Source organism: Anomaloglossus baeobatrachus, chromosome 1 (genome assembly GCF_048569485.1).
Source record: "Anomaloglossus baeobatrachus isolate aAnoBae1 chromosome 1, aAnoBae1.hap1, whole genome shotgun sequence".
Taxonomy (NCBI): Eukaryota; Metazoa; Chordata; class Amphibia; order Anura; family Aromobatidae; genus Anomaloglossus; species Anomaloglossus baeobatrachus.
In genome coordinates this window covers 493421259-493447868 of record NC_134353.1, presented here as the reverse complement: position 1 = coordinate 493447868, position 26610 = coordinate 493421259, and the positions used below count along the sequence as shown (strand labels likewise).

General features: G+C 39.8%; 1 protein-coding gene across 1 annotated transcript in view; it reads right to left on the bottom strand.

Annotated features, from left to right (window-relative positions):
- Nucleotides 1-6235: 6235 nt before the first annotated feature.
- Nucleotides 6236-26610, bottom strand: part of DGKQ (diacylglycerol kinase theta) — a 241251-nt gene continuing 220876 nt past the window's right edge. The window contains exons 17-23 of the mRNA XM_075347487.1: nucleotides 21606-21754; nucleotides 19309-19490; nucleotides 17750-17850; nucleotides 17496-17642; nucleotides 14388-14499; nucleotides 13941-14093; nucleotides 6236-8801 (exon numbers count right to left, since the gene is read on the bottom strand). Coding sequence (XP_075203602.1) covers nucleotides 8700-8801; nucleotides 13941-14093; nucleotides 14388-14499; nucleotides 17496-17642; nucleotides 17750-17850; nucleotides 19309-19490; nucleotides 21606-21754 — 946 coding nt within the window. The 3' untranslated portion in view covers nucleotides 6236-8699. The remainder of the gene's footprint in view (nucleotides 8802-13940; nucleotides 14094-14387; nucleotides 14500-17495; nucleotides 17643-17749; nucleotides 17851-19308; nucleotides 19491-21605; nucleotides 21755-26610) is intronic.

Here is a 26610-nt window from a genome sequence, read left to right as displayed (position 1 = left end):
GTGACCAGATATTGGTAACATAGTTAACATAGGCGGATTATAATGACAGCTATCTGGGCTATCGCCTTGGGCCCGAGGCTCCGGGGTGGCCCATGGCCAGCATGTCCTCATAATCTACAACACATAGTCAGCGGACCTGTCAGGGAGACACAGAATCCTTTCTTCCAAAATTCAAATGTATTTGCGTGTTTCAGATGCAGACATTTGAACACTTAGAGCAGTACTTAGTACTTAGCAGTAGAGCAGAGGAGCTCCTGTCAGCACTGTTGTGCAACGGTATGATGAGCTCAGCACGCTACTAACCTCATCATACTGCTGCTGCCACTCAGGATGCAGAGGATGTGGAGGTGGCGGAAAAGTGCTCAATGAAGGAGCTGAATATATAATGTGCTGTCATTTCAGATGAGGGGCAGTGGGGGGTTGATGCTACTGTGTGGGCACATGAGGGGACACTTGTGAGAGGAGGTACAATATAGCGAGGTGGGGAAGGGGAGTACTTTTATGTAGAGGGGCAGTGTGTATGGAAAGGAGAGGTAATATGAAGTGGGGAAGTATGGGAGGACACTTTGCAAAGAGGTAGTATGGAGGGTCATTTTGCAGGGGGCAGTGTGGGGGGACATTTTGCAGAAGGGTGGTGTGTGTTGGGGGGAGAGATTTTGTGAAGTAAGCACAGCAATTATTTATTTAGGGTCACAGCATGGGAGATATTTGTATTTATGGGGCAGTATAATAATACTATTAATTTTAAGGGCACCATGTCGTGAAGTGCTGCTGCAGACAGAAGCGGGAAGTATGGAGAGACTAGCTGTGGGCATAAAATCTCATTATGGTATCTGCACTAAGAGGCAAATGGAATGAAGTAATTTATAAGGTACCTGGATGTAATTGTTTGTATGTTGCCCTGCTTGTGTCTCCTCAGTGTTGTGGTTGCTGTATGGTCCAGGAATGGATCAGATTAGCGGCTTGAGTCAAGGACTGAGTCGGTACTGTTATGGATTGGTATATTTAATTATTGCAATCTTTAATACAGCATTGGGGCCTATTTTATCCCAACCTTTGTTTATACAGTGCCTTGCGAAAGTATTCGGCCCCCTTAAATTTTTCAACCTTTTCGAGAATCTGTGGAAAGAGCTGAAAACTGCTGTTCACAAACGCTCTCCATCCAACCTCACTCAGCTCGAGCTGTTTGCAAAGGAAGAATGGGCAAGAATTTCAGTCCCTCGATGTGCAAAACTCAGAAACATACTCCAAGCGACTTGCAGCTGTAATCGCAGCAAAAGGTGGAGCTACAAAGTATTAACTTAAAGGGGACGAATAATATTGCACGCCCCAATTTTCAGTTTTTTATAAAAATTTAAAATAAGCAATAAATTTCGTTCAACTTCACAATTGCGTCCCACTTGTTGATTCTTCACCATAAAATTTAACATTTTTATCTTTATGTTTGAAGCCTGAAATGTGGGAAAAGGTTGAAAAATTCAAGGGGGCCGAATACTTTCGCAAGGCACTGTATGTTATTTTTATTAGTATTAGAGTTAATGGTACATATATTCCCATGAACATTGTTAGTGGGAAAACCCCTTTAAGAGGCATGCACCACTTAATGAATCAGGGGCATCGGACTCCTACAGACCTCGTTCATCAAGACCAGTGAGCAAATCCCCAATCTTAATGAATATGGGCCTAAGATAAATGATTGTATTTTAACAGATGTAGAAGAATTACACGAGCAAAAAATACACAATAAAACAAAACAGAAGGTAACATTTTAGCAACAAAATACTTAACTGACTTATTTCAATAATTATTTTACGAATTTGAAAAAAATACTATAGATTTATATATTATTACAAAACTTGATTTAAATACAGACAACAAATTGCATTTATCATGGAATTTTTAATATAGATCTGATATACACTCAATATAGGACTGAAATCAGTGCAAATTAATACAAGAAAACATATACAGATATAAGCAGTCTTGCAAAAATACAGTCTTTATATTTGAGTCCTACTAAAGCATTACACTTTTAAATACAAAACTTTACACAAATAAAAAATTTGTATAGATCACCAACAAAGGATAGCAAGGTAGACACAGGCAACACCAAGGAGTAGATCTTCAAGCTTAAACCACAAGTAAACGTGTGAGGTCCACATTAAAGGCAAGCTGTGAGGAAAAAATGTGGGTATTAAAGCACACCAATCACCAGGATTTTCCTATCTAACCTTAAGCCAGAGATATACTGGCACTATCAGGCTGATTCTATACATACCTGTAGTGGTCAGCTCGGATGTAGAGGTTTTAAAACAAAAGCAAGTAAAGTTTGTAAAATGAGCAGCTTTTTGAATGACAGCAGCTGCCTATCAGCTAATAGCTGGTATTAGCTATGTTGGCTGAGGCCCCGCCCCTTCTGGTCACATCGGAATGACATCAGCACAGGGTCCTTCTAGTCAGTAAAAGCACTGGCTTTAGGTTATATAGGAAAATCCTGGTAATTGGTGCACTTTAAGTTACATGGAGAATGCTGTAGGGCTCAAATAACTTAGCATTAGTCACACTTCTGAAATTGGCAGTTTTAGATTGAAGATGATAATGACGTTCTAAAATCACTACAAGCAGCTGCCACCAGTCATCGGGCATTGCGGCAGTGCCAATTAGCCATGTTCTCCTCGCTGTTGGCACACCCACTCTGCCTTGATTGGGACAAATGATTCCTAACAAAGGTCTCTGTGAGCCATATAACATCCTGCCCATGATTTAATGACCACATTTTTGCTTACCAGTTCCCATCAATCACACCCACACACAAAAAGATGAAAACTGCATAATTATTACACAACAATGGGCACAGTGGGTGGTATAGGGCAAGTTTATAGTATGTGAAGTATGACAGCTTATACAGCCGTCAGTGTTGGTTATAAAACATGACAATATTGCTTTAAGTGTATTTATGAGCAGCCACCTATGCAAGACCCTGAACAGATAAATATATATGAGGGATATGTTTGAGGAGCTCCGAAAAACCTGCGCCTCAAATCCAAGATAATGAGGATCAAGTTTGCAAAGAATAAAAATTAAACTAAAACCCCTAATAAATAGTAAAAATGCTTACAGTGGTTTGTGTCTGGTATAATGTATTACAGTTGGCAGACAAAATAAAGTGCAACATGACCTAAAAGGCCACTGTAGTTGATGTTGGGTACTTCAAAAAGGAGCCACTGTTATACTCCACATGTGTCATAGAAGATTGTAAATGGGAACATACGCATTTCATGGTTTTCTATTAAAATAGAATCAGCCTCACACCAGCCTGATATAGATGAATATTGGGAATGGACTGCATCAAAGCAAATGGAGGAAAAACAGTGCAGAATTTGTGTCCAATGAAGGAACCATTGTGTCCAATCTAGGAGCTTATAGTATGGTCACCGTCTTAGATTGTAACATTTTGGTGAACATGAGTAATTGGGTTTTATATGTGAGAATTAATCTGTAGGGTGGAGTTTGTAGACTTGACTCGTGAAAGCATGGACAGTCATACTTAGCAGGAAAACTGAGGTCCCATGACAAGACTGTACTGGGTTAGACCTACATGATGAATAATCAGCAGTAGGTATACATTCCAGGAGGATCACAAGGTAAGAATTTTATTAGCATCATATAGTGCAAAACATATGCATCTTTCCAACATAATTTATGCAAAAATAACTCTCCTTGATAGGGTTACACCCAAGTGTGGAATCCTCAGCTTAGACCTCAGCTTTCTATAGGGAAGGGATCATCTTCTAAAATCAGAAAGCAGCCAAGTGATTCCAAATGTAAAATATTTCATTCTATTTTCCTAGCTACATTCCTTGTAAGTAGCTCAGGATGCAGCATGAAATGTAATGATACACAGATTTAATAAAAATGAACAGTTACCGGTCGTCAAAGTAATATCAGGCTGCCCATGGAGCAGATCTGACTTTTCACTATGTGAAGGCACAATGGAATGATGAGGATAGTGAAAAATACTACATAAATACAAGGTCTGAATTTCTGATGCTGATTGGTAGACTTTTATTACAAATGGGAATTCAGCAGCTTAGGATAGTCACTGTGACATAAAGCTATGCTATATCTTTCACAATATATTAAACTGATTTTAATCTGAAAAATAAACTCTGAATCACAATTTATACAGAAAAAAAGAAATTACTCAAAAATAAAAAATATATAATATAAACATAAAAATTACGCAACTAGTCACAGTCACGCAAGTTGTCCTCTTTATGACATACTATATTCATTATACACACTATATTGCACTACAGCTAACATGGTTTTGCCATAAAAATATTGTTTTAACCTTGTCTGCTGTCACGACAATCACTAAATATTTCACACATTGTGTAAGAATGTTGCTATGCATTAAAGGGAATGTTCACCTCTCAGGACAATTATTTTTCTTAAATGCATGTATTTGGGGCTAAAAATAATTTGTATAATTTACACTACAGTTCAAACGTTTAGGGTCACTTAGAGATTTCCTTATTTTTTAAAGAAAAGCACATTTTTTTCAATGAAGCTAACATTAAATTAAACAGAAATACACTCTATACATTGTTAATGTGGTAAATGACTATTCTAGCTTCAAACGTCTAGTTTTTAATGCAGTATCTACATAGGTGTATAGAGGCCCATTTCAAACAACCACCACTCCAGTGTTCTAATGGTACATTGTGTTTGATAACTGTGTTAGAAGGCTAATGGATGTTTTGAAATTCCTTGAAAACCCTTGTGCAAGTATGTTAGCACAGCTGAAAACAGTTTTGCTGATTAGAGAAGCTATAAAACTGACGTTCCTTTGAGCTAGTTGAGAATCTGGAGCATTACATTTGTCGCTTCCATTAAACTCTCAAAATGGCCAGAAAAAGAGAACTTTCATGTGAAACTCGACAGTCTATTCTTGTTCTTAAAAATTAAGGATATTCCATGCGAGAAATTGCCAAGAAACTGAAGATTTCCTACAACGGTGTGTATTACTCCCTTCAGAGGAGAGCACAAACAGGCTCTAACCAGAGCAGAAAGAGAAGTGGGAGGCCCCACTGCAAATCGATGCCTCACAGGTCCTCAACTGGCAGCTTCATTAAATAGTACCCACAAAATGCAAGTGTCAATGTCTACAGTTAAGAGGTGACTCCGGGATGCTGGCCTTCAGGACAGAGTGGCAAAGAAAAAGACATAAATGAGATTGGCTAATAAAAGGTCTGTTGTTTCAGACGCACCCAAAGACTTGAATGGCTGCACACTGTCCGATTTGTGCTGACACTCAGCTTGCTGCACTTTTTTTCTCGTGCCAAAATCGGCAAGAGAACAAGAACCTGATCATGCATTTAAGAAAAAAAGATATCCCCATATGTGGACAAGCCTTTTAAATGAAAAAAAAAAATGTCTATCTTGCTGGGAAGAGACGGAGGATGAAGAAGGTTGGCCCACAATCATCTATCAAGCAACATTTATCATAGGTCATCAATGTAGGATCACTAAGTATCCAAACTGCAGGGCCCCCTACTGTTTAGGAGAATGGGGTCCCTATTCTAATGGAGTCATAGTGCGAATGGAAGACAATGGCTCTATTCAAAATATATATATTATAACTGAATTACATACGCCAATAATAATAAGAATTCTATTAAAGTTGAGCACCACAAACCTCACATTTAATATAATTTTTGATCAATATCAAATTACTCCAAAAGAAAATGTCAGTAAAATGTACACCAAATGGAGAAAAAAACAACTCAGAATCATTATTCCACAGTGTAAATGGATTACATATTTTTTTTCTTTACAAAAACAAAAAATATTTTCTAAAAATTAGCACTTCGTTATTGATTTTACTCCTTTTCACAATAATAAATAATTATATTCTCTATATTTAGATTACAATTGATCGGAAACTTTGTAACTAGAGTTGAGCGAGTACCTAACTATTTGTACTCCCTACACTCATAACGAGTACTGTCTAATACTAGCGTATTCATTCCGAATAGCGTGTACAATGCAAGTCAATGGAGAATACTCGCAAAGTAACGAGTAACCCGAAAGCCGAATTATTCGCTACTCGCACAAATAATGCAGAATTCGGGTTACCGAATCTGTTACTTTGCGAGTTTTTCCCATTGACTTGCATTGCACACGTTATTCGGAACAAATACGCGAATATTAGACAGTACTTGTTACGAGTATAGTGAGTACGAATAGCTAGGTACTCACTCAATTCTAGTTGTAACATATTCTGCTTACACCACATGGATGTATAAAACAAAGCTAATGTCCGACAATATTATTATTCATTTCAGCCTTTAAATATTTCTAGAAGCTCATGAGGAGTTCAGATCTTAAAGTGTCAGAAAAATGTCAGAAGTTTTGATCTGTGGAGCTCCACTTGCTACGAGACTGAAGATTAAATAAAAAGTGGAATTTTTCCTGCATGATACTTTTTTTTTTTTCTTTTTTAACAAAAACCAGTGCCAAAATTTGTGAAAAATGTATAAAAATGTTGCCTAGAGATTTTTCTTCAACATTTATGCTTCATGAGTCAGACTGCATAAAAATGATCTGACCTTTAATAATAATAATAAAAAAAAAAAAATCACATCAATAAATCCATGAAGAGAGTAATCCGGCATCCAAGGTCCATAAAAAGTAGACATTTTATTACAGCAACATTAAAAACTATCAATACAATGAATAAGGACAGATATTCCGAAACGCGTTTATATGACCCTGGATATTCTTGGCCATTGTATTTTTAACCTTGCTTCAAATGGATTGAAAGTTTCAATGTTGCTATGATAAAATTTCTACTTTTTATGGATCTTGGATGCCGGATAACTCTCTTCATGGATTAGTTTCTCGGTCTACACTTACTGAATCCGTTGCACGGTTATATGGATGGATGAGCTGGCTGAATCGGTTCTATCTTTTCCACATTAATAAAAGGTGTCTAAATCCTGGCCAGGCTTCAGGCCACTCACACTTTTCCAAACCTGCTGTGGTTGCACACAAATAGTTAAGAAATATATAACAAAGTAATAGGCATTATGTTGGCGTAAAATGCACCAAAAAATTAGTAAGAGGCTTCCTACTGACAATAACACCCACGGATTGAAACTTCTGACTGGTCTGTAAGACACTGTTTTCATAAAAATACAGCTACACATTAACAGATACATAAAGGCCATTCTCCTAATTTAGAAATATTTTAATATCCCATATATTGGCTATTTTGAAAGGCTACACGAAGAATATGTGAATCGTACTTCCTAAAAGATATATATATATATTTGTCTTCCAAAACAATGTCTGATTGCACAGTGTACTTTATAATCCTGCGTACGTGGAGATGTGGTCACAATGCCCACTTAGGAACTTTGGCCTGATAGGTAGTGAGAGGATAAAGTAAAATCTTGCTGCAGCATTTTCTGTATATTCCTAGCATCACGTCTAAACACAATCAATAAACCCGTTCATGCATTATTTTTACAATAAAAACATATAGAAAATAAATCTTTGCTTCTGCAAATGTAGTAAACATATAACTAGTATAATATCATAGTCAAAATACCACATAACTAAGAAGTAAAAAGACTCTAGGACTGCCACTTACAGAAGGATTAGCAGGACAGCACTTGGAGGTTAGTACACATAGACTTTTGTATACACACCATACATTAAAATTGTTACCAGCACAATTACATAACAGTCACACAAACGTTACTTTGGTAAAACCTGATCACTAGGTTTAGATGAGAAGAAATAGAAAAATAATCTATTGAGCAGAGCTCACTAAATGGTCCGCACAGTTGGTGAATAAAGAAGTAATCACACATAGTTCTCAGTGGCAATACAAGGAATAAATGCTTCCTTGACGAACACTGAAAATGTGGATTTTATACTATGCCACGTCTAGATAAAATAGGTTTCATTCTCAGATATCATATAATCCTTGGCAAATCTACGTCATGATTTCCATGCACAGCCTAAATTCTACTGAGGGAATAGTGAAAGGCAGCTTTTCTTCTTTCTTATTTATTTCAGGGGGGAGGTGGGGGGACTTAAATATTTTAAAAAATACCTCTATATATTGATATTACCACTGAATAAAAATATATGTTCTAAAAAACAGTGCTTTAAATACAGTACAGAACATGTATGGGATTTATCTGCAAGCCGTTTAGTAATGCGGGATACTAAAGGCTCAGGTCAGGCGCCCTTCCTACTTTGTTATTGGTTCAAGTGTTTGGACATTGTGATCACTGACGGGAGAGACGAGCACGATTTATCCTTAATACATCCAAGAATAACCACAACAGTAAATAATCACTCAGTGCACAGTGTCTAAGCCACAAATATTCACACTGCACCCTGACAGCCATGTTGTAGCATGCAGACGCTACGTGTTTACCCTGGAGTAATATCTACAGTATATGTATACAAGCCTACAGCCCTGATTATTTTATTACTAGAACGGTCACTGGAAGCTGCAGGGAATGCATTACACAGTTGCATCACAAGAAAAGTATACAATGGAAGTAGAATTCTGCATCAGGGTCCCTCAGAAGGCATTGTATGAGACCTTGGTCCTCTAGTGCCTGAGGTCTGCACAGCAGTGTTTCTCGGAGAAGTTCCAGTGCGCATTCTTGACCTTAGCTTCCATTGTCATTAGACAGTGTAACAGGATCTCCTTTTGATTCTTTGGAGCTTGAGCTTTTTTTCTGCTTCTGCTTTGATTTCTTTAGCATATGGACCTAAAACGATACAATCAATTAGATACAATAAATCACCTATGTGTACAAGATATCAGAGAGAGGATTCCCAACACACTATTAACCAGACCAGAAACATGCTGAAAAGAACATTTATGCACCTGGCACGTACACTTAGGCTGGTGCGCACGTTGCGTTTTTTTCCCGCAAAAATTGCATGCATTCTGCTTGCCCAGCAAAGTCTATGAGAAGTCCGAAAATTCAATGTGCACGCTGCGTTTTTAAACGCAGCGTTTCGGATGCAAAAAATCGCTGTCACTTGTCAATGTCATTTGTTTTGTGCATTGTAGCGGCGATCTCCACCCATTGAAATCAATGATGTGGGTCAAAACGCAACCAAAATGCACTTCGACTGCATTTTTGTGGCGTTCTGCATTCTTTTTTGACAAACAAAACGCAGGTCTTTCAGTCTCTCTCTGTCGATGTCAGTCAATCTTTCTCTGTCCGTAGGTCGGTCTCTCCCTCTCTCTTTCATACTCACCGATCACCGGCATGGCGCTGCACGGCTGTCACAAAGCTCCGGTGGCTTTTCCGCTTTTGAAAATGCCGGCCACTCATCATTTCATTTTGTAGCCACTGCTTTCCCCGCTCACCGGCGCCCGTGATTGGTTGCAGTCAGACACGCCCCCACGCTGAGTGACAGCTGTCTCACTGCAACCAATCACAGCCGCCGGTGGGCAGGTATATATCGTGCAGTAATATAATAAAAAAAACAAAACAAAAACAAAACATGGCGTGTGGTGCCCCCCCCCCCTTCCCCCCATTTTGACACCAGCCAAGGTAAAGCCACACGGCTGAAGGCTGGTATTCTCAGGATGGGGAGCTCCACGTTATGGGGAGCCCCCCAGCCTAACAATATCAGCCAGCAGCCGCCCGGAATTGCCGCATCCATTAGATGCGACAGTCCCGGCTCATCCCGAATTGCTCTGGTGCAGTGGCAATCGGGGTAATAAGAAGTTAATGGCAGCCCATAGCTGCCACTAAGTCCTAGGTTAATCATGGCAGGCGTCTCCCGGAGATACCTTTCATGATTAACCTGTAAGTTAAACAAAATAAAATACACACATCCAAAAAATCCTTTATTTGTAATAAAAGACAAAAAAACCCAACCCTCTTTCACCAATTTATTAATCCCCAAACACCCATCCAGGTCCGACGTAATCCACATGACGTCCCACGACGCTTTAAGCTCTGCTACATGAAGCTGACAGGAGCGGCCACAGACCACGACCGCTCTCTGTCAGCTCCACGCAGCAACTCAAGTGAGCCGCGCGATCAGCGATGACATCAGTCAGGTTACCCGCGGCCGCCGCTGGATCCTCCAACTGTGACAGCAAGTCAACCGAGTGACTTAAGTGAGCTGAGTGATCAGCGACGATGTTACAGGTGAGTTGTGGTCTCGGGTGGAGGACTCCAGCTGGCTGGGGGTAACCCGAGTGATGGCACCGCTGATCACGGGGCTCACTTCAGTCACTCAGGGGATTTCCGGTCACCGGTGAGTCCTTCACGGGTGACCACTAATCAGGACACGACACAAAGACAGAGCCGCGGGATGACAATGAAGTCGGGTGAAGTTCATCAGAGTTCATTCTCATTGTGCGACTCTGTCTGCTGTCAGCGGGCATGTAGCAGAGCTGAATTGCCGTTGGACCGCACTGTCAAAAATGTATCCAAAACGCATGTAAAAAACATCCAAAATGCATGCGTTTTGGATGCATTTTTTTTGAGAAACGCAGTGTTTACAGTTGTCCAGTCTGCCAGAGGGTGCGTTTTTTTTCTGCACTTGACAGAACGCAGCGTGCGCACATACCCTTATTGTTAATGCCAAAAAGCAGTAGCACTTGAAAGATGGCCTTTTATAAGACAGTCCCATTTATTGAGACCAAACAGGTATTTTGATCAACTTTTGATACAGGTATGAGGTCAAGTCAAAAGCTTTAGTGTGAACAGACGTTATACTGTATACATGTTGGAACAAAATACTCCGGGGTGAACATACTGTCTGTGTTATTCAGCTGCACAGGGGCCCATGGGAGATTAGGCCCACAGCACTGCATTTTACTCAGACAGAATGCTGATGTGTTTGGTTTTCTCCTCCATCTTGTCAGGTATAATTCAACACAGCAGAAGTCAAATTTCACCACCTAATATAACTAATTTATCACAAGAAGTAGTATGTCTTCGTCTGAGCAAATTAAATATTGACAAAGCACCTGGTCCGGTTGGTATTCATCCATGGATATTGAAGGAATTGAGCCCATGGTGCCCGATTCAATATTGCATTTGCGCCTGTTTTGTATTACGTTTTTAGCATTGTGCCCCTTTTTTTGTTTGCACCAATTCACCTTTCAGTTTCTGCCTTTTTGAAGCATACTTTACGTATTCTACTATCCATGTGTGTTTTTTTTTAGTTTGCTACTTGGCATGTTTTAGAGTTTCCAGATGTTTTCAATGTAATTGTTAATTTGAGTCATTCAGAAACAAACCTGCACAATTTGGAGCAAATGTACTCCAGTCCTTCCCCCTGAGTGATTTTAGCAGGGGCGTAACGACTGCGGTCGCAGAGGTCGCCATCGCGACCGGGCCCGCTGGCTTAGGGGCCTGGCCTGCAGATCAGCAGCTGGCTCCTCTCTATGAGAGAGCAGCTGCGCTGTTCTGTGGCAGACCACGCGGCCGGTATATGAGTCATGGGGGCCCGGTGTCAGAGGCAGTGGCACCGAGTCCCCCTCACCCGTCATCGCACACAGCAATAATGAAGCATTGAGCAGCAAATGCCGCTCAATGAGTCATCATTTTTCCCTGTGCCTGCACTCTACGTCACAGTGCAGCCGAGGGTGGTGACGTCACCACTGTGCGACTCCACTGCAGCCTATGCTGGGACTGCAGAGCGCAGTACAGGAGGACTCTGATCGGAGCAGCGCAGGAATGAGGAGAGAGGTGAGGATGGAGCAGCGCGGGAACAAGGAGAGGTGAGGACTTCTTGTTTGTTTTAATTTTTTTTTTTTTTTTTATCAGTGAGTACACAGTGGTCAAAGTCCGATGGGGCTGCATTACACATGGAGGTCTATGGGGCTGCATTACACATGGAGGTCTATGGGGGCTGCATTACACATGGAGGTCTATGGGGGCTGCATTACACATGGAGGTCTATGGGGGCTGCATTACACATGGAGGTCTATGGGGGCTGCATTACACATGGAGGTCTTTGGGGCTGCATTACACATGGAGGTCTATGGGGGCTGCATTACACATGGAGGTCTATGGGGGCTGCATTACACATAGAGGTCTTTGATGCTGCATTACACATGGAGGTCTATGGGGGCTGCATGATGCAATATGAAGGACACCTTATACATGGACTATAGATGTGCATTATACATGGAGGACTAAGGGGGTGCATAATACATATATGACTATGGAGGCTGCATTATAATATATGGAGGACTATGGGGGCTACCTTATAGATGGACTATGGTGGTGCATTATAATATGGAGGACTATGTGGTGCAGTATAGTATATGGAGTACTATGGGGTAAATTATAATGCATGGAGGACTATGGGAGTTGCATTATAATAATTGGAGGGCTGTAAAGGCTGATTTTATACATGGATGACTATGGGAAAGGCATTATAATACTTGGAGGACTATGGTGGTGCATTCTACTATATGAAGGGGCATGTTGGACCCTTTATACTATATGGAAGGATATGGGGGGCCATTATTGTATATGGAGAACTGTATACGAGGGGGGACAAAGACACAAGCATGGGATGGGAAAGTTTTGAGCTGAGGGAAAAAGGTTCTTTCACTCAGCTCCCAGCTTTCCTGTGCTCTGCTATACATCTTCTCTCAGCACCCAGCTTTCCCTTGCTCTGATATGGGAAAGCTGGGTGCTGAAGGAAAGATATGTAGCAAAGCATGGGGAAGCTGGGTGCCGAGGACAAGATGGATATCAGAATATAGGAAAGCTGGGTGCTGATAGAAAGAGGGATTTCAGATCATGGGAAACCTGGGTGCTGAGGGAAAGAGCCAAGTGTCAGCGTCATTATCTTGTACCGAGTGTTGGCGTCATTATGCCGTACCCAGAGTGTCGGTGGAGGGTGGCACAGGTCCAAACTTTGCACATGGGCCCATCAAACTCTAGTTATGCCACTGGATTTTAGGTACACTAGATTTTTTTTTAGTACTTTTTGCAACATCTTGCAAAATCTGTGACTTTTAAGGGAATCTGTTAGCAGGTTTTTGCTACCTCACCTGCGAGCAGCATAATGTAGTCAAAGAGATCCCGAATGCAACAAATGATCAATTTACTGGGTGCAGCCATTCTGACACAGAGTTTTTAGATTTAGCAATGTTGCAAAGCGGAGAAAATTAACCCGCCCACACCAGGCTCTGTATGTATAAAATCTATAGACAATGAGCTGCTAATCAGAGGGGGAGGGGGCATAGTCAAACTAGTGTAGTTCACACAATGTTAATCCTAGGTGAAAAAACGTTCACTAAGGGTGCAGTCAGACAGCCATATATATCATCTGAAGATGGCATCGCAATGATCGGATTGGTCGTCGGCTCTCCTGAAAGCATGTAATTCTATGCAACTGTTACGCTCAGGTCAGGAGAGCCACCGGCCAGTCCGAGCATTCTCAGATGAGTTATACGTCTGACTATACCCCATAAGTAAACAAAAGTGTACAGGATAATAAATAATACATCATTGAACAGATATCAGTTGTTACTGATGAGATTCTATTTAGATAGAAGGGAGAGGAGGAGCTTTGCCACTAGCTCCTCCCTCTCCCTCTCCCTCCACCCATCAACATAGAATGTTCTCAGTAACAGCTGCCATCTCCTCTCAGTAATGGTAAAGTCTTCACTGAATACAGATTTTACCTCAGAATTGAAAATTTTTATAGATACTGAACAATTCTGGCAGAGAAAGAAGCAGATTTGTCTGATAAGATAGATTACAGTGTTACTTATTGTCATGTGTGCTATTGATTTATAAAATAATAATTAAAATGATAGTTACACTTCAAAAAAAAAGAAAAGTGCCAAAAATGCAGATGAATCATCCCCCTTAATGCATCAACAATATATTTTTATATTTTTCATCTCTTACCTTTGGTCCTGCAGCAGAAATAATTATCTGTCCTGGTGGCTGAATCCAGGGCTCCCCATCTACTTGGACTGGAATAGGTTTTAGAAGTGTAACACGGAAGTAGGAACCCTGGGCGATTCGAATACCTGAACGAAGTCCTCCTTGAACTTGACCCTGGCCATACAAAATGCAAAGAAGCATACAGAAATTATGTTAAAAGTAACTATCCTCATATACAAACGTTTTCACTTCCCACCCTCAGTTCTTCAAATTAAGACAATATCCCTGGTTTTGTTTTATGAGGTTGAATATCTTACAGCATAAATGGACCTGCCCAATACACAGTTCCTTAGTAGGACTTAATTTACAGTTTAGCACAGAGATGTAGCAGCAAGAACTAGAAGGCCATTAAAAATGGAAACATTTATATCATACTTATGTCTCTTGATACCAATCTTGACTACTTACCATGTGAACGACTCCAGTTACTCCAACAACTTCAAGCAAGCCATCATCTATTCTTGGCTTTCCATACCGATTATCATTATCGGAGCCCCACAAATCAGCTCCTGAACCCCAACTAATAAAGAAATCACAAGACATCTCGAATGGTTACATGTTTATTTCCTGGTAAACCATCTACTATTGCTAGGTATTAAATTAGAGATATGATAGCTGCACTGGGAGGGAGGGGGGGGATTTTGATGCGACTCCCTGTATAATACACATGCAAATTGAAGTATTTAGAATATCTATATAGTGCAAAGAAATTGTGCATCACGGAATATACAACTAGTCCAGGAAAACCAGCTCTCATGGTTAAGTTGACAAAAGTAAAAATAATAATAAAAAAAGTTATGAATACTGGAGGTCAAGGATATAAACCCCCCAAAAACACAGCATCTGAGCCCTATACTCCTCTTGCATATGCCAAAAAATACCTGCACATGATGGCTGATCTGATCAGCCGTCACGTGCCTGTAACAGCCACGGGTGGATCAGAGAACTCGCTGCTGTCAATCTCTGACAGTGGGATATAACAAGCGCTGACTAGGTGCGCGTAATTCCCCCCCCAGCTCAAATTAGCCCCCTTTTATCTCAAAAGGAGGTTGATTTAAACTGGGGGGGGGGGGGGAATTACGCGGAAAAAAAAACCCAAAACACATTTGGTATTGCTACATTCAGAAATGTCGGACCAATCAAAATATATTAATCCGATTAGTAAACTGCATAGCGAAAAAAAAAAAGCAAGAATTACGGGTTTAGGCCACTGCAACATTGCAAAAAAATATAGTAAGAGGTGATCAAAACATTGTATCTACCTAAAAATTGTAGCAATAAAAACGAAAGCCTAGGGTGCAAAAAATAAACACTCACAATGCACTAGATTCTGAAAAATAAAAACCTTAAGGGTCTTGGAAAATGTCGCCAAAAGGTTTGTTTTATTTCTTCTTACAATATTCAGAATTTTTTTTCACCTCTTAAATGACAAGAAAACTAAACATGGTACCAATCTCCTTCGTGCTGGCCTAGAGAATCATATTGCCAGGTCAGTTTTACCATATAGTGAACCTGGTAACTATATATATAAAAAAAAAAAAAAAAAACAACAATTGTACATTTGCACTCTCTTTGCAATTTCACCGCACCTGGAATTTTTTTTTTCAGTTTTCCAGCACTGTTTACGTTTTTTTGCTCCCCTACTTCCGAGAGCCGTGACTTTTTTTATTTTTCTGTCAATCTTGCCATATGAGGGCTTATTTTTGGGGGCAGAGTTGTACTTTTAAATGAAACCATAAGTTTTACGATATAGTGTACTGGAAAACGGCAAAATAATTCCAAGTGCGGAAAAATTGCAATAAAAGTGCGACTGCACAATAATCTTTGGAATATTTTATATTTTGATAGATTGGGCATTTCTGAACGCGGCAATACCAAATGTGTATATGTTTTTATTTTTCTAACCCTTTAATTTTCAGTGGGTTGAATGGGGGGTGATTTGAACTTTTAGGTTTTTTTATTTTTTAAAACTTTTTTTTTTTTTTTTTTTTTTTACACACACACACACACACACACACACACACACGCACAGTCTGATTGCTGGTTCATTTCTGTAGATCACAGCACCATTGCTCTGATCTGCAGAAAAGCTGCTCTCCTCTGACACACGGCACTCTGCCATCTGTAATAGGAACTGACTCATGATAGCTACAGGAGTCATCACATGACCCTGTGCTACTATGGCAACCATCGGCTGCATGTGACTTCCAATGGACCGGGTGAGTGAGAGCTTACCGCAGCTGTGATGTACACCTTGCTGTCACATTTTGACAGCAGGGTGCAATGGGCTAACCGGCACAAGTGGATAGCGGATCCACTCGTGCCTGATAGCGGCACATGTCAGCTGTTCAAATCAGCTGACATGTGCGGAACTTACCAACGGCTACCTGCGGCAGTCGGAAGGGAGTATACCGCCATGAGGCAGGACGCACCCATAGTCCATAAGAGGTTAAAAACTTAATTTTTACTGCATTTATTCCCTTAAGAGATGTAAACTTGCGCCATCCGATCACTTGTACTAAACACAGTAATACTACAATACAGCTGTCTACAGCAAAAATCATGGTCTTCTATAAATACCAGCTACAGATTGGTGTACATATGTTTTGTATACTGTTAATTTCTGAATGCTATGGAATTTGGTAACAGGTGATTAGTGGGAGTCACAGGTCTCAGGCACCCACTAATCCAATACTCATAATTTACCCTAAAGGAAAGGTAATAACCAAGTTCTAAACAATCTAATATATAAAGCTGAGTGAATACGTATGTGTGTATATCCGCTAAAGGAATCCGCACCGTTGTATTTACAATCACAAAATTTTGCACAGACAACGTATTTGACTCAGAAAACATTGTAGATTATGTTTTGAGGGGAAAATTTAACCCTGCGCTTTACAGTTCTTCACCAAAAAACCTGCTTACATTAAAGTCAATGTAGCTTGGAACTACAGGCAATGAAGGACATTCTTAGTTTAAGCTTATGTGTGAGGGAATATGATTTTTGTGGAGAGACGTACAAAGACAGAGATAGACTGAGAGGCAGACAGACATAGGCACAGGCAGGTAGATTGGGAACGACAGAGGCAGACGGGGAACGACCGTCAAAGAGACAGACAGCCAAAGAGACAGACAGCCAAAGAGACAGACAGCCAAAGAGACAGACAGCCAAAGAGACAGACAGCCAAAGAGACAGACAGCCAAAGAGACAGACAGACAGCCAAAGAGACAGACAGACAGCCAGCCAAAGAGACAGACAGCCAGACAAAGAGACAGACAAAGACAGACAGACAGACAAAGAGAGAGACAGACACAGAGAAAGAGACAGCAAGACAGACAGGGAGGGAGACAGATAGAGGCTGGGAGAGAGGGGGAGTGGGTGAGAGACAGAGAGACAGTTACTACCCCAGGCATCACCTGGCACTACAGCTACTTCCTTTCATAAATACAAATGCAGATGTTTTCATTTACACAGTGTGGACATATGATCCAATTTTGGTTTCTCATATTATCTACCTGGGAATATTTAAGAAAATAAGTCCTTCAATATTTGGAAGCTCCACTTCTTGCTGGTCAACCTGAAGCTTTAGATCTTTATGTAGATTTCGATTGTGACTTAGCTTCTGCAAACCAGCTTTTACATACACACCTTTGTTGTGGAACCTTGAAGAGAAATGACATGTATATAACAACATATATACAAAGACATTAAAAATGAGAGGCAGAACATTCCTAACATCAAGCTGGGTGTGGAGCACAAAGAAAGTTACCTGCTATTGAATTTCCCAGGCTCAATTTCACGGGCATGATGAAAATCTAAGCTTAATTCGGCATCAATCCCAATCCCACAATAATTGTTCATTTGCACAATCTAGAAGACAAAAACACTAATAAAAAATAAAGTTGTAACTTCACTGCAAAGTGGCATTTAGAATGGTAATTCCTCAAGGAACAGATGATCTTTTATTGACTGAGCAGAGGAATTAAAAGAGTAACTGTAATTTAAATTTTATTTCATAAATGAACATCAAGACAAGCAATTTTGTAATATGTTTTATCAGATATATTTGCTTCTTTCTCCTCCTAAACTGATCTTTCATTGTCAAAGTTAAAATCTGACTTAAGTGAATATAGATTTTTAGATTACAGAGATCGGAGATGGTATATGCAACTGTCAATATTCTATTGTATAAGTGAGGATGGAGGAGCTAGAGACATGACTTCTTTCCTCTCTCGCCTCCTTTCTGCATAGAATCTTATAAGCACCAACTACCATCTCCTATCTCAGTAATATAAAAATTTGTATTCACTGAGGACAGATTTCACACAGGAATTCAGAAATGTGGGAATGAAAGGTAAGTTTAGAAGGAGGAAAAAAATAGCTATTTTGTCTGATAAGATGTTACAAAGTATTTTCTTGTGTACTATAAAATTGAAAACAACAGTTACGCTTTAGAACTTAAAAGGATTGTCCAAGACTTTAACAATGATGACCTATCCATAGGTCATCAATGACTGATCGGTGGGGATGTGATAGCAGACACCCCTGACAATCAATTATTCCCACTGATGCCGCTGGCCGGAACTACTTGGATGAAAGGCTGCACAGCATAGCTATGTCAATGGAATAGTAGCTGTGGCTAGGTAATGCACATTCGCACCCTATTGATTGACATACCCAGCCGTGGCAACTATTACGTTTACGGAGATGTGCTGTGCAGCTCCACAAGTTCTGTCCGGCAGCATCACTAGGGTATCATGCCTCCACCGATCAGGCATTGATGATCTATTCTAAGGTTTGGACATCAATGTTAAAGTTCTGGACAACTCCTTTAATCTGTAATGGTGCATTAACACACAAATTATCATGGGCGCTAATTCCTAAGAAGGTTCAATTCCCAACAATCCAGCAGTGTAAACAGGCTGCCATTCACGCAATGAACCAGCAAAATGCTAGTTGATCGGGTGAAGTGATTTTTAAGCTTATTTTTTTTTTAAATAAATGTTCTCTGTAGCACATGGTCTTGACGATGACAGTATATGTGCACAAAATGATCTACCACTATTTGTTCTGTGCAAAATGAAAATGCCATCAGTCTGTCTTCACATTTATTGTACGACTGCTGATAAGCAAAACGTGTTAAACTGCCACCATTGGTGAAAGTAAATCTACCCACAATGATTATGTACATTGATAAACAAATCTAATATTAAATATCAGCCAATTGGAGTTACTATCCCATTAACTGCAAAACCCTGAAATTATTCTAATCATCCCCTCACTTATATCGATAAACCAAGTGTACAGATCAATTGACAACCATCATACCTTTGGTGGTTCAGGTTCAGATATACCATTTTCCATGGAATCAACTACCTCCTGAGCATCTAGGAGTATGGTCCAACGATCCATCAGGACATTTTCAGCTTCCTCCACAGACATGAGGATAGAATATGGATCCTCACCAGTATAGCCAGCCCCCCATCGAAGTACTCGCCCTAGGTCATTTCCTAAAAAATATAAATTGCACCTTTAGAAATGTACATACAAATACATTTTAAGGTCACTTATTAAAACAGGTGCTCTATAGACATCAATTTACATTTGATAGAATCATAGAATATTAGAGTTGGAATGGAGCTCCTGGGTCATCTAGTCCAACCCCCTGCTCAAAGCAGGATTCACTAAATCATCCCAGACAGAAGTTCGTCCAACCTCTTTTTAAAGATTTCCATTGAAGGAGAACTCACAACCTCTCGTGGCAGCCTGTTCCACTCGATCACTCTCACTGTCAAAACATTTTTTCTAATATCTAATCTGTGTCTCCTCCCCATCAGTTTCATCCCATTGCTTGAGAATAAAACTGATCCCTCCACAGTGTGACAGCCTTTAAGATATTTGTAGACCGCTATTAGTACTCCTCTCAGTCTTCTCTTTTGCAAGCTAAACAATCCTAAATCCTGTAACCGTTCCTGATAGGACATGGTTTGCAGACCGGTCACCATTCTTGTCACTCTTCTCTGAACTTGCTCCAGTTTGTTGATGTCTTTTTAAAAATGTGGTGCGCAGAACTGGACACAATATTCCAGATGAGGTCTAACCAAAGAGGAGTAAAGGGGGATAAAGACTTCACGTAATCTAGACTGTATGCTTCTTTTAATACATCCTAGAATGGTGTTTGCCTTTTTTGCTGCTGCATCACACTGTTGACTCATGTTCAGTCTGTGATCTATTAGTATACCAAAGTCTTTTTCAAACATGCTGTTGGATAGCTCTATTCCTCCCAAGCTGTATATGCTCTTTTCATTGTTCTTGCCAAGATGTATGACTTTGCATTTCTCCCGGTTAAAAACTATTCTCTTAGTTGCTGCCCACTGTTCCAGCTTGTTTAGATCTTGTTGAATCCTCTCTCGCTTTTCTCTACAATTAGCTATTCCTACTAGCTTTGTGTCATCAGCAAATTTAATCAGTTTACCCTTAATTCCTTCATCTAAATCATTGATAAAGAGGTTGAACAACACGGGGCCCAGGACAGAGCTCTGTGGTACCCCACTTGAGACCGTATTCCAACTGGATGTGTAGCAATTTATGACCACTCTGACTCCGATCACTAAGCCAGTTACGAATCCATCTAACAGTTGCCTTGTCCATTCCACACTTAGTCATTTTTTCAATAAGGATTGTATGAGATACTTTGTCAACTGCTTTGCTGAAGTCAAGATTCTACTGCATTTCCCTGATCCACCCAGTCAGTGATTTTGTCATAGAAGGAAAGTTCCACAATTTTTAGGTGATGTTGTTCACGGATTAGTGAACCTCTGACCATCTTTGCTTCTGAGAGACTCTGCCTCCCTAACATGCTTTTTATACATGTCATGGGAATTTGTTGAAAATTTAAACTCTATTTTTCATTTGTACTAGTTATTTTTCCAGCCTTTTGATAACCCTGTCCCAAACCTTTGAGATGTGTTCCCATCAATTTCTAAAGAAGTTTATTTTTTCAAATGAAAAAAAAAAAAGTCTAACTTTCCCTTTCTGATCTGTTCTGTATGTTCTGTTTCATTAAAATATGATTACAAAAGTTTTCCCAAATCATTGCATTTGTGTTTTCTTTAAAATGTCCACAGTATACTAACTTCTTGGGAATTGAGGTCATACAATGGAGCAGTCAAGTTTCACCATGTATACATCATGATCTTTATGGTACAGGCTGAAAACATTGCTATCAATAGGAGACCAGATGGAAGTGATTTGGAATTGTCATTTTCTACCTTTAAACAATGCCCATTTGAAATATATCAACGAAGCCTTGTAGATATAGATTTCCTTTTTCTTATGTTATTTCAGGAAAGACACTAGTATAACAAACTTCACTAAAAAATGTTAGTTATGGTGGACATGAGCGGTACTATTTTACATACTATATACATCAGTGAATTTCGCCCTATGCAACGCAATAGGTGAAATTCCCAAACTTTTCTCATTTATTGTACTGCAAATTTTCAATATTAGAACACATACAGGTACACGTTACCACTGTAATAAAGGCAACTATACATAACACACGGACAACAGTGCGATAAAGGTCATTTTATGTAATACACAAAGTCCTGAATAAATATTACCTGTTCCAAGAGGAAGTACGGCTATAGAAGGTTCTGTACAAACCAACTTGTGTCGAATTTCCTCAAGGGCCCCAAGCACCCATCCAACCGTACCGTCACCACCACAGACAAGCACTCGGAAATAGGGAACTTGAGAGAATGCATGAAATCTGTAAGGGAATGCATAAATTAAGTCCTATACATGCAGAGGATTAGACTGTAGGTATTTTTCTCTTCAAACATTTTTTAAAGAATTTAATTGCATATTGAGATTCATTTTCAAATCATTTATATTACAACAGTGAAATGCCTTGGATTTACAGTGGAACCTCGGCTTACGAGTAACTCGGTGTGCGAGTATTTCGCTATACAAGCAAAGATTGCTGTAAATTTGTAACTCAGTTTACGAGCAAGCTTTGCTGTACGAGCAAATACTCACCGCACACACTTCTGGTTCCGTACTTTCACTGCGCTCTGACCCGCTCTTGCAGTCTGCACAATCAGGCACAAACACACACATTATGCTCACCTTGCCTTCCGTTCCCTTGCCGGCCTCCCGGATCTTGTAGTTCACCGGTACAGGATATGTATCGGGTAACGATCGCGACGATGGAGGAACTTCCGCTGTCAGCTGCTACTCAAAGGCAGCGAGCTGGCCAATTAGAAGCAAGCGGCTCCTGCCTTTGACTTCCGCGCTCTGTCAGCGGAAGGTCACAACCTTCCGATACACAACCTGTACCTGCGAACTACAAGAACCAGGAGGCTGGCAAGGGAACGGAAGGTAAGGTGAGCATAATTTGTGTGTTTCTGCTCTTGTTTGGGCGCGTTTGGAATGGTACAATAGGGGACCAGGATAGGACACTAAACAAGTTGTGGAATAAATTGTCTGCATTCCAATGATTTTCTATGGGAAATCTTGCTTTGCTAGATGAGTAACTTGGTATACAAGCACACTTCCAGAACGGATTGTTCTCGTAAACCAAGGTTCCACTGTACTTGGATATACTTCCGTACTTTGAAACAGCTGATAATTATAATGCACTTCCTTTGTTCCAAGTGCATTGCTTGATATTGGAACCAAAAGTATAACAACTTCAAAGCCAGAGACTGCTAAAATCATGTTCAAAGGCTGAATCACAGCAAATCTGAGATGGTATACCACAACTGTTCTTTGTATTAAAAGAGATAATATAGTTCCTGTGCTAAAACTACTACATATGACCATGAAAATTCAGTGCCCTATGAGGCAGAATAATTGCCTAATATCTGTATAGTGTCAGGAAAGCACCATTGCACATAATAGATATCCTATCCCTTGCGCCTTAGAATATTTCTGAGATTTCTTTGTGTTTTACTAAACCTTTGCCATAGATTCTAATTAACCGTACAAAAAGAAACAGCCTATATGCTATTAATATGATTTTGTAATATAATAAGTACATAAAGTATTCCAGGAAAGTCACATTATGCACTCTTTATAACTGTGGCACGGTGGCTCATCTGCAAGTAGTTTGTGTGCTCTCCCCGAATTTGCGTGGGTTTCCTCCAGGCTCTCCGGTTTCCTCCCACACTCCAAAGACATACAGATAGGGATTTTAGATTGTGAGCCCCAATGGGGACAGTGTTTTTGATATATGTAAAGCACTGTGGAATATGTTAGCACTATATAAAAATATTTTTAGATTTTATAAAATATATTTTATATAAAAAAAAATATATTTTCTATTTTCTTTAACTGCAACTCTTCATGAAAGCAGGAACCATTGCAGTTCTTCAGAAAATCACCAGGTGGCAGCACTGTACCTTACATGTACTATTTTATTATATCTGCTACATTTACTAAGTGAACAGCTTAAAGCCTCCACGAAGCATCTTCATATATAAAGTGACTGGTGTGGGTAGTAAAACTCATGGGCATAGTCTATACCGTCTAAAAAAATAAAACTAAATCAGTTATGGAAGATAAAAAGGGAGTTAACATACAGTCTTGCTTTATCGTACATTGTTTTCTAGGTCACCAATCAGCAGCATGTATATTAGGTTTTGTTTTTTTTTTTAATTTTGTTTCTTATTATCACTAAGTACAGAAACATTTTTATACATATTGTATATGACTTAAGCCTGCTTTACACGAGTCGATCTATCGTGTGATAGCACGAGCGATCGTACCCGCCACCGTCGTTTTTGCGTCACGGGCAAATTGCTGCCCATGGCGCACAAACTCGTTTAACTCCCATCACACACACTTACCTTCCGGACGACCTCGATGTGGGCGACGAACGTCCACTTCCTGAAGTGGGTGGGACGTTCGGCGTCACAGCGACGTCACGCGGCAGCCGGCTAATAGAAGCGGAGGGGTGGAGATGAGCGGGATGTAAACATCCCGCCCACCTCCTTCCTTCCACATAGCCGGCGGGTGCCGTGGGACGCAGGTAAGCTGTGGCATCGTTCCCGTGATGTCACACGGAGCAATGTGTGATGCCACGGAAACGATGAACAACCGGCGCCATTTTAATTAAACAATTTTATGAAACCTAGCGACGAGTACACGATTTGTGAGAGATACTGCGTCGCTAGGAGGTGTCACACGAGGCAACATCGTGTACGATGCCAGATGTGCGTCACGAAAACCGTGACCCCGACGATGCATCGCACGATCGGTCGTCTCGTGTAAAGCCCGCGTTACAGTAAAAAATGATATTGATATGGAAAAATGCAATTAGATCTCACCGATCATATTACGAATCAGGGCACCATGAACATAATTAAAGAAAATGCCGGCAGTTAGAAAGTGTTGGAGGAGATGGAAGAAAAGGGTTAATCTGCACTGCCAGAAGAAGACTGACTATCAATGGGGATTAAGATGTTAGATTTTATTGTTCGACACATAAGTGTACATTTGGTAATGTACATTATTGATTTGTGATCTTGAAGGAGGAGTCTATGGCTCCGAAACGCATCGAACAATAAAATCTACCATCTTAATCGCCATTGATCATCTTCTGGCAGCGCGGATTAACCCTTTTCTTCCATTTCCTCCAACTTTATTCTACTGGGTCTGCAGCAGCCATCCTCAACACGTGGTTATAATAGTTGTGTGTATAACACAATCGCACCAGGTTAGTGCACCTAATTTTATTCTTTCTGGCACCACCGGATAAGACACCATGTGCGCCCCGCTCTTTCTTTGTCATTTCAGTTTCACTACGGCAGTTAGAAAGTGGCAGACGTGTTAATTTACATAAAACTAAGAAAAGCTACAAGAAAAGATTTGCTATTTTCTGTTAATCACTGATGCATGAAAACTTCTTAATATCAACCCAGTAATGGACAAATCTAACAGCAATTACAGTAAAGTCTGGCAATGCATCACCAGGGAGGAAGCCCAGCATTTGGTGACGTCCATGGCTTCCAGACTTCAGGCAGTCATTGTCTACAAAGGATTCTACAAAGTATTAAAAATGAACATTTTATTTACGGTAAAATAAATTTGTCCAATTACTTTTGAGACCCTGAAATGAGGAGACTTTGCAGAAAAATTGTTTTAATTCCTACATGTTTCATGTTTTGTTCAACCCCTTTAATTAAGCCAGAATCTCAACACTTCAATTGCATCTCAATAGTTAAATAAATAAAATAAAAAAAATAAAAAAATAAAATAAAATAAATAGAATAAATAAAATAAAAAATGAAATAAATAAAAAATAGAAAAAATAAATAAAAATAATTAATACAATAATAATTAATACATAAATTAAATAAAAAATAGAGGTATGCAGAGTCCAAATCACGAAGATTCAGTCTCTGTTCAAATATTTGTGGCCCTAACGGTATCTTCCCTAGGCAATGTGATGTCGCTCAGAGCAGAGGCCATGTTCAGTGTAATATGTGCACTGTTCTCGGGGTGTTAGTGTCACTTTATAAGAAGCGTTTTCCCTGCCCTGTCTCATTCCAATCAGCGCAGAGACCAGTGTGAAAGTGGCAGACATGGAAGGTGACCTCTGTCCTGAGCAGATGTTCTTTACATAACCCGTCCTACTGCGTGTCCTCTGAAATCTAGAGCAGGTGCACACTGATTTATAGCAGTTGCCATCTTAAAAATCCTATGGAGTACACGAGATAAAGCATACCATTTCGCTAAATAAAAGGTACAGTGGAACCTTGGATTATGAGCAGAATTGTTTAAGGGACTGTGCTCTAAAACCAAGTTACTCTTATATCAAAGCGAATATTCCCATAGGAAATAATTGAAAGACAATTCGTTCCACAACCCAAAAATATTTACTGCATTTATACAAACTTATTACAGTAATACAAAATAATGTACTGTATTCATATAAAATTATTACCGTACACAAATACAAACTACTGTACAGTAAAAAACATATTAAACAGATTAAACTGCACATTAGCTTACAATAGAATTGTTGGTGTGCGAGAGGTACAGTATAACAATATGCTGTACTGGTTAGCAGAAAGAGTACAAAACTGTATCCAGAAATGAAAATTGATAGAAATGCTATATAGTATATATTGTACTGTACAATGGTATACAGTAAAAAGTACATATGTGAAGAAAGTGTCTTCCAGAGCGGGTCAAAACGTGATGAAAGGACAGAACAGGACGTGTGCATGGTGAGGATTTGCTCTTCTTGCAAATCATTGCTCTTAAACCAAGTTACAAATTTGTAAAAAAGCTTTGCTTGTCTTGCAAAACACTCTCACACCAAGTTACTCTTACACCAAGGTTCCACTGTATTTAGAAAACTGTTTAATATTTAATTGCTTATTATTTTATAACAATTCCCAGAGAACCCTTTAATACAAATGAATGAGTGTACGTGTATGTAACTTTTCTATAGCCACTTCATCCTATTTCAGACAAGTGGAAATGTTGAGTCCTACCCTAGACTAACCGTTTGCCTGTTTCCGTAGTTACTGGAACACAAAACACACATTCCTGTATCTGTCATCTACCATACCTGCATTATGTTCTTTCCATCATTCAAGTGGGAAGCTTGGACCG